Source organism: Mandrillus leucophaeus, unplaced genomic scaffold (genome assembly GCF_000951045.1).
Source record: "Mandrillus leucophaeus isolate KB7577 unplaced genomic scaffold, Mleu.le_1.0 Scaffold268, whole genome shotgun sequence".
NCBI classification, from domain to species: Eukaryota; Metazoa; Chordata; class Mammalia; order Primates; family Cercopithecidae; genus Mandrillus; species Mandrillus leucophaeus.
The window spans coordinates 1,286,778-1,294,795 of NW_012102787.1; the positions used below are offsets into that span (position 1 = coordinate 1,286,778).

Below are 8,018 nucleotides of genomic sequence, written 5' to 3' on the forward strand. Positions count from 1 at the left end.
TGGCCACCCCCCACCTTTTTTTTTTTTTAAGGTGGCCTTTTGCTCCTGTTGCCTAGGCTGGAATGTAATGACACCATCTCGGCTCACCATAACCTCCGCCTCCCGAGTTCAAGTGATTCTCCTGCTTCAGCCTCCCGAGTAGCTGGGATTACAGGCATGCACCACCACACCCGGCTAATTTTCTATTTTTAGTAGAGACAGGTTTCTCCATGTTGGTCAGGTTGGTTCGAGAGAACTACTAATCTCAGGTGATCTGCCTGCCTTGGCCTCCCAAAGTACTGGGATTACAGGCATGAGCCAAGGCACCCAGCCCTAATTTTCGTGTTTTTAGTAGAGATGGGGTTTCACCATGTTGGTCAGGCTGATCTCCAACTCCGTATCTTGTGATCTGCCTGCCTCGCCTAGTGCTGTGATTACAGGCATGAGACACTGCGCCCAGCCCACAAGTGCACTTTTAATGTTATGGACGCTATTTTTTTATGACTTCCAGAATATTCTATAACTTAGACCCCATAGTTTAATATTCCCAATTGAACATTTTCTTCCAATATCTGTATTAAGAAATCTGCAAGGGGTATCTTTGTCACACTTATGTGAGGATTTCCGTAGGCTAGAGTCCTACAAGGGGAATTGCTGGGGCAGAATGTTAACTAGTTAGGTATGAGCAGAGCAGCAGAGCGCTCCCCACCCCACATACACCAGGACTACTGGGCGACAATCAAATGATGGTCAGGCGGTTCTTAACTGTTTCTCTAACGTTCACCGGCGCCAGCGAAAGGCAGTCTCCTAATAGAAAACACCTGAAACTGATCAGTAGCTTCCCAATAAGATCTCAGGAGTCGGGAGAAGCAGTGCAAGTTCCCGAAAGTATGCCAACATATAAAACCTCAAGTCAAGAGGTCAAGCTGCGCACTTGGTTTCTCAAGGCGCCTGCTTGGCCGTCTTCCAAGTTGTACTTTCCTCCTTTTCTTTCCGTCCTGTTCTAAAGCTTTTTGACAAACTTTTACTTCTACTCTGAAACTTGCCTAGGTCTCTCATTCTGCCTCATGCCCTTCGTGGAATTCTTCTGAGGAGGCAAGAACTACGGTTACTGCTGTCCCCTACCTATGCACGGGGTAACTGCCACCGCTAAGAAGGGTAGAATCAGCTTTTCTTTTCTTTTTTCGGGACAGAAAAGTCTGCTCTGTCGCGCGGCTGGAGTGCAGTTGCACGATCTCGGCTTACTGTAACCTCCGCCTCCCGGGTTCAAGCGATTCTCCTGCCTCAGCCTCCCGAGTAGCTGGGACTACAGGCGCGCGCCACCACGGCCGGCTAATTTTTGTATTTTTAGTAGAGAAGGGGGTTTCCCCATGTTGCCCAGGCTGGTCTCGAACTGCTAACCTCAAATGATCTGCCCGCCTCGGCCTCCCAAAGTGCTGGGATAAAGACATGCGCCACCGCGCCCGGCTGAGAATCAGCATTTCTCTCACATCTGATCTTTCCGTGTGTGCAGGCAGAAGGAAGGCACGGTGGGCTGAGAATCACACGCCCCCTCTCTTTCCTCCCGGGCCTAACGCACTCTTCTCTCTGTCCCGCCACGTGCTGAGTTCGCGAGCCCCCATCACTCATGCATCCAAACCGACTAGATTTTTGCTTCCATTTCCCTCCCGGAAAAGGCGGGACAGCGAAGACCGGCGTTTCCGCCGCTGAGAGGCCGAGGCGGGGAGGACGCCGCGTAGCCGTCCCGAGCTGATGACGTCAAACGCCGTGTGCTCACCCACGTGTGGTGCAGCTTTCCCGGTGTCCGCGCTGGAGCGGAGGACGCGTTTCCTGGGGGCGTAATTGGTGGCTGCTCGGGCGCTGGGACCTCGGCGGCTTGGGGACGCTGGCCGCGAAGTAGGGAGCGCAGGTGGCCGCTCCGGGTGAGGGCCGTGGGTCATGGAGCACTTCGTGCTGGAGGTGGCAGCCGCGCCGCTGCGGTTAATCGCAGCCAAGAACGAGAAGAGCCGCAGTGAGTTGGGCAGGTTCTTGGCCAAGCAGGTAAGACGTGAAGGGAGAGGGAAAGCGCCGGACCGACTGGGTCGCCCCGCTAGTAAGCTTCCTGCGCTCCCCTGCCGAGACTCGCCGCTTTAAGGGGAGAGTGATGCGGCCTCCGGTCAAGCTGGCTCCCACCTCTGGGCTGGCGCAGGTCGTGGAGGTTTCCGAGCGTGTTTGAGGCGATTGGAAGGAGTCTTGTTTTTATCTGGAAGAGCCTTCCAGTACTCTTCCCATCGTCTCTCACCCCTGTGCATGCGCTTTGGCTGCTTGTGGCCGAGGTGGCCTTCCGAAAGGAATGTGGTTTGTTTTTCTGAAATAGAGGTTGCGTTTCTGCCGTTTTGACAAGTGTACGTATTACCTAAGTGTGCGTAGTCCAGCCACTCCTGTTAGTTTGGGTGAACCACTGACAAATACTGATTGCATTCCTGCTGTGCGTAAGGAACGGTGTGGCGCTGTGAGAAAGTGGATAAATTCGTTACGATGTCTGCCATAAGGGAAATTTGCATCTATTTTTGGAGACAGTTCGTAAACACTTAAAACAGCTGAAGGACAAACCAAGACAGCGAATACTAACTGTAACTGTACGAATTATGAGGTTAACTAGAGGTTTCTGGGAAATGGGTCTTCGGTCTTTTAAGAACCTTCTCATTGACTCCTACCTGAGTTGAACACTTTTTTTTCTTTTTTTTTTTTTTTTGAGACAGCGTCTCGCTCTGTTGCCAGGCTGGAGTGCAGTGGCGCGATCTCGGCTTACTGCACCCTCCGCCCCCCGGGTTCAAGCGATTCTCCTGCCTCAGCCTCCAGAGTAGCTGGGATTACAGGCGCACGCTACCACGCCCAGCTAATTTTTGTATTTTCGGTAGAGACAGGGTTTCACCATGTTGGCCAGGGTGGTCTCGATCTTTTGACCACGTGATCCGCCCGCCTCGGCCTCCCAAAGTGCTGGGATTACAGGCGTGAGCCACAGAACAGGTGTGTGTGGGCCCAGGTACTTGGGTCCCAGGTGTAGCTAATTAATTTTTTTTTTTTTTTTTTTTGGAGACAGAGTCCCGCTCTGTCGTCCTGACTGGAGTGCAATGGCCCACCATCTCAGCTCACTGCAACCTCCACCTCCCGGGTTCAAGCGATTCTTCTGTCGCAGCCTCCCGAGCAGCTGAGATTACAAGCGTGCGCCACCATGCCTGGCTAATATTTTGCATTTTTAGTAGAGATAGGGTTTTACTGTGTGGGTCAGGCTGGTCTCAAACTCCTGACCTCAGATGATCCACCCGCCTCAGCCTCCCAAAGTGCTGGGATTACAGGCGCGAGCCGCGGTGCCCTTCCCTGAAGTATTTTTTTGATGTATCTCCAGCCCAATTATTCTGGGGAGTGGGGCCAATTTTGCTCCCAGGGACAAATCTGGAGACCTTTATGGTTATCACAACTGTTCATTATGGGGGCGCTACTAGCATCTAGTGCATCAAGGCCAGGGATGCCGCCAAGCATTCTGTTATGTATGGGACAACTCCCTACAACAGAATTATCCATGGTAAATGGCAGTGGTGCAAAATTGAGAAAGAAATCCTGCCCCAGCCTGGTTGTTCAGTCTCTGCTCAGGGCTTGCTATTTCAGCAACACTAAGCTGCCTGCAGTGACTGCAGGTTGTTACCCTCTACTGTTGTTGACTGGAGTCACCTCCCATTGTTAACTTCTGTTGTTATTTATTGTCTCGGTCATTCCTTGCCATTACTTGCCTCATTGACTTTGCATTTCCTTTCCTTAGAAGGCTGCATCTCTCTTCTGTGCCCTGCTCAGTTAACTTGTTTGTTCTGGAAGACTGCTTTTGAAATGGTTTTCCCCAGGAAGACTTTTCTGACTTTACCCTTTCCTCTTCCTCTTAACCTTTGTTTCAACTAACTGATTATCAGTAGTTGATTGAGAGTATGTCCAGAGAAGGGGACTGTGTAGCTGTAGTGTCCAATACAGTGTCTGATATGCAGTAGGCAGTAAATGTTTATTGAACAGATTAATGTACTCACAAACTGTGATACTTTTGTCGATGGAAAGTGTCAAACTCTAAAATATTTTAAGAGATTTATTCTGAGCTAAGTGTGAGTGACCATGGCTCATGACGCAGCCCCAGGAGATCCCGAGAACATACGCCCAAGGTGATCGGGCTACCGCTTGGTTTTATACATTTTAGGGAGACCTAAGACATCAATTAGTACATGTAAGACGTACATTGGTTTGGTCTGGAAAGCTGGGACAACTCGAAGGGTGAGAGGGGCGGTCTTCCAAGTCACAGGTGGATTCAAAGATTTGCTGACTGGCAATTGGTTGAGAGTTTATTTAAATCCCTGGAATCAATAGAATGGAGTGTCTGGGTTAAGGTAGGGGTGTGGAGGTCAGGCGCAGTGGCTCACACCTGTAATCCCAGCACTTTGGAAGACCGAGGCAGGTGGGTCACAAGGTCAGGAGATCGAGATCATCCTGGCTAACATGGTGAAACCCTGTCTCTACTAAAAATATAAAAAATTAGCCGGTCGTGGTGGTGGGTGCCTGTAGTCCCAGCTACTCTGGCGGCTGAGGCAGGAGAATGGCGGGAACCTGGGAGGCGGAGCTTGCAGTGAGCCCAGATTGCATCACTGTACTCCAGCTTGGGCGACAGAGTGAGACTATCTGCGGCGGGGGCGGGGAGATAGAGGTGTGGAGACCAAGGTTCATATTATGCAAATGAAGCCTCCAGGTAACAGGTTTCAGAGAGAATAGATTGCAAATGTTTCTTTTAAAATTTTTTTATTATTATTTTTTAAAGTGATAGGATCTTACTCTGTTGTCCAGGCTGGTCTGGAACTCCTGGGCTCAAGTGATCCACCTACCTCAGCCTCCCAAAGTGCTGGGATTATAAGCCTAGGCTGTAAATGTTTTTTTTTTTTTCCCCGAAATGTAGTCTCCTTCCCCCCTAGCCCTAGATGGAGACGGAGTCTTGCTCTGACACCTAGGCTGGACTGTAGTGACGCAATCGCTACTCACTGCAACCTCTGCCTCCTAGGTTTAAGCAGTTCTCCTGCCTCAGCCTCCCGAGTAGCTGGGATTACAGGTGCCTGCCACTGCACCTGACTAATTTTTGTATTTTTAGTAGAGGCGGGGTTTCACCATGTTAGCCAGGCTGGTCTTGAACTCCTGACCTCAGATGATCCACCCGCCTTGGCCTCCCAAAGTGCTGGGATTACGGGCGTTAGCCACTGTGCCCAGCCACAAAACAGTCTTTATTATGAGAAAGCAGTGTTATCTAGTTTTTATTATAAGAAAGCAATGCTCTCTGGTTTCTTTCTAATAAAATGACAAAGCAGGTTTCTTAAATAATTTACAAAGGGCAGGAATTGCTCTTGAACGGGGCTACCCCTCCTGGCACACCCACAGTGCTCTGCCTTGAGCATATAAATAGGTACCTGTGAGCCCAGAGTTTAAGCCTGGAACTATCTCCTGTGCCTTCCTCCAGAGCCCTGGTAGGGAAAGCAGGGCTGAGAGTGGTGTTCCCAAGTGCCTTGGCACCGGAAACACAGTGGGCGAATAACTTTGTGGATGACTCTCCAAAAACCAAGTACATGGGTACACAGTTCAGAGCTCTCAAACATCTGATGCCGGCTCTTCACATTGTAGATGAAGCAAATACCAGGCTCAAGGTCAAGTATACGATGAATTTCTAAGCCCAAGAGTCCCCTTGGGGGACTCCCCACCTCTGCAAGGTCTCCCCAAGACACTCTCAGGCTGTGGCAGGCAGTCACTGATGGGTCCAGATGTGGCTGCAACAGGGGGGCTCTGGGCCCCTTGCTACTCAGGTCTTTTTTAGCAGCAGCCCAGGGGTACTGATGACTCCTGGGAGCTTCCACCAGGAAGCTCATGGGGAAGCACAGACATTCTTGGGTATGAAGCTTCGGTGGTCAGACAGGGCTTGTTTCCTGCAGGGCACTTCCTCAATCATGAATGAGAGTGTCATTTCACCACTCTCTTCCGCCATAATGGCTTCATCCAGCTCTTGGGACAGCTTCTGGAGATGCCGAATTCCTGCCCCCCATAGCCTCTAGGTCACTATCATACTCGCTAGGAGAGCAGAGGAGCTCTGTCGAGGAGCAGGAGCTCTGGAAGGCAGCCTCCTGCTTCCACTGCCGTAGAGGGTGGGCACGTGAGCCTGTCCAGGTAGAGAGGTGGTGATGCACGGGGGGTCTGTGGCTGAGTAGCCAGGGGCAGCTCTGGACAGCCGAATACTCTTCTGGCTCAGGCTGCAAGTTGGGAGCCACTGCCCTCCCTTTTTTAACCTTTTTTTCCTCCTCCTGGCCTTCACCTGGGTCTCCACCAGCCACTTGGTGCTACTTTGGCAGGACTTCTGGATTCTCTGTGACATGGCTGGGTGCTCTTAGCTGAGCGAGCTGCAGCCTGGAGTCTCTTGCTGCCCCGACTCTGGTTTCTAGGGGTTTCCAGGACGTGCCTGCCCGGAGGTTGAGGTTGACAGCTCTTCGGGACAGCTTCCTTTGGAACTGTCTGCACAGAGAACCCAGGGCCCTGGCGGAGATCTCCTGATGACTGGCCATAGGCTGCAGCTCCTTGCCGGCCAGCAGCTGCCCCTGGTGCTGGAGAGCTCTCCAGCGCATGGAGGCCCTTGCATCCTGCCACGAGAAGCCATCTGTCTGGCTAAGAGTCTTCTCTGCCCACTAGACCTCAACACTCCCAATGTCTGCCTGAAGCCGAGTACTGTAAATGTTAAATGTTTCGTGTAAGACTTAAAGAGACAGCTTTTCAGGGCCATTTCAAAATATGTCAAAGCTGTATATTTTGGGCCAGACATGGTGGCTCATGCCTGTTATCACAGCACTGTTGGAGGTTGAGGAAGGAGAATTGTTTGAACCCAGGAGTTTGAGAGCAGCTTGGGCAACATAGCAGAGAGACTCTGTCTCTACCCTCCCCCCGCAAAAAAGGAGGGGGAATTGAAATACTCCTGAAATACTTCTTTCAGGGTTTGCTCTCTGTCATATTGGTATCTTAATTGCTACAAGTCTGTTTTGTCAGTCCTAAGGTCTCGGTTTTAATGTTAATGCTGGTCACCTGTGCCAGAATTCCAAAAGGAAGAGAGTATTATGAGGCGTGTCTGACCGACCATTCCCAGCGTGGTGTGAACTAGTGTTTCAGGTTTACTTTAGAACGCTCTTGGCTGAGAGGAGAAGGATTCACCTTCATTCAGTTGGTTGGGGGCTTATAATTTTATATTTGGTTTACACTTTCTTTTTTATTTTTTAAGACAGGGTCTGGAGAGCAGTGGCCTTGACATCCTAGGTTCAACTGATCATCTTACTTCAGGACCTTCCCCATCCCCTCCAGTAGCTGGAACTATAAGCATGCCACTGCGTCTGGCTAATTTTTTTTTTTTTAATCTTAGGTAGAAACAAAGTCTTGCGGTGTTGCCCAGGCTGTTCTCAAACTCCTAGGCTCAAGCAGTCCTCTCACCTTGGCCACCCAAAATGCTGGGATTACAGGCATACTTACTTATTTTTGGCAGAACATACCTTTAACTTTCAATGTTTTAAGCAAATGATGACAGTGGTGATGCTTTAATGCTTCCCCTGTCCGAGACAGGGTCTTCCTTTATGGCCCGGGCTAGAGTACGGTGATGCAATCATAGCTCACTTTAGCCTTGACCTCCTGGGCTCAAATGGTCTTCTCACCTCAGCCTTCTGAGTAGCTGGGACAACAGGTGCACAATACCATGCCTGGCTAATGTCCTTTTTTTTTTTTTTTTGAGACAGAGTCTTGCTCTGTCACCCAGGCTGGAGTGCCATGGTGTGATCTTGGCTCACTTCAACCTCCGCCTCCTGGGTTCAAGCAATTCTTCTGCCTCAGCCTCCCAAGTAGCTGGGATTACAGGCACCTGGCACCATGTCCGGCTAATTTTTTGTATTTTTAGTAGAGATGGGGTTTTGCCATGTTGGCCAGGCTGTTTTCGAACTCCTGACCTCATGTGATCCTCC

The 8,018-nt window shown here is 50.5% G+C and overlaps 1 protein-coding gene and 1 pseudogene across 1 annotated transcript in view; one reads left to right on the forward strand and one right to left on the reverse strand.

Annotated features, from left to right (window-relative positions):
* Positions 1 to 1,730: 1,730 nt before the first annotated feature.
* The window catches only part of MDN1 (MDN1, midasin homolog (yeast)), a 199,369-nt gene continuing 193,081 nt past the window's right edge, over positions 1,731 to 8,018 (forward strand). The window contains exon 1 of the mRNA XM_011984463.1: positions 1,731 to 2,019. Coding sequence (XP_011839853.1) covers positions 1,918 to 2,019 — 102 coding nt within the window. The 5' untranslated portion in view covers positions 1,731 to 1,917. The remainder of the gene's footprint in view (positions 2,020 to 8,018) is intronic.
* Positions 5,897 to 6,647, reverse strand: LOC105542781 (annotated as a pseudogene).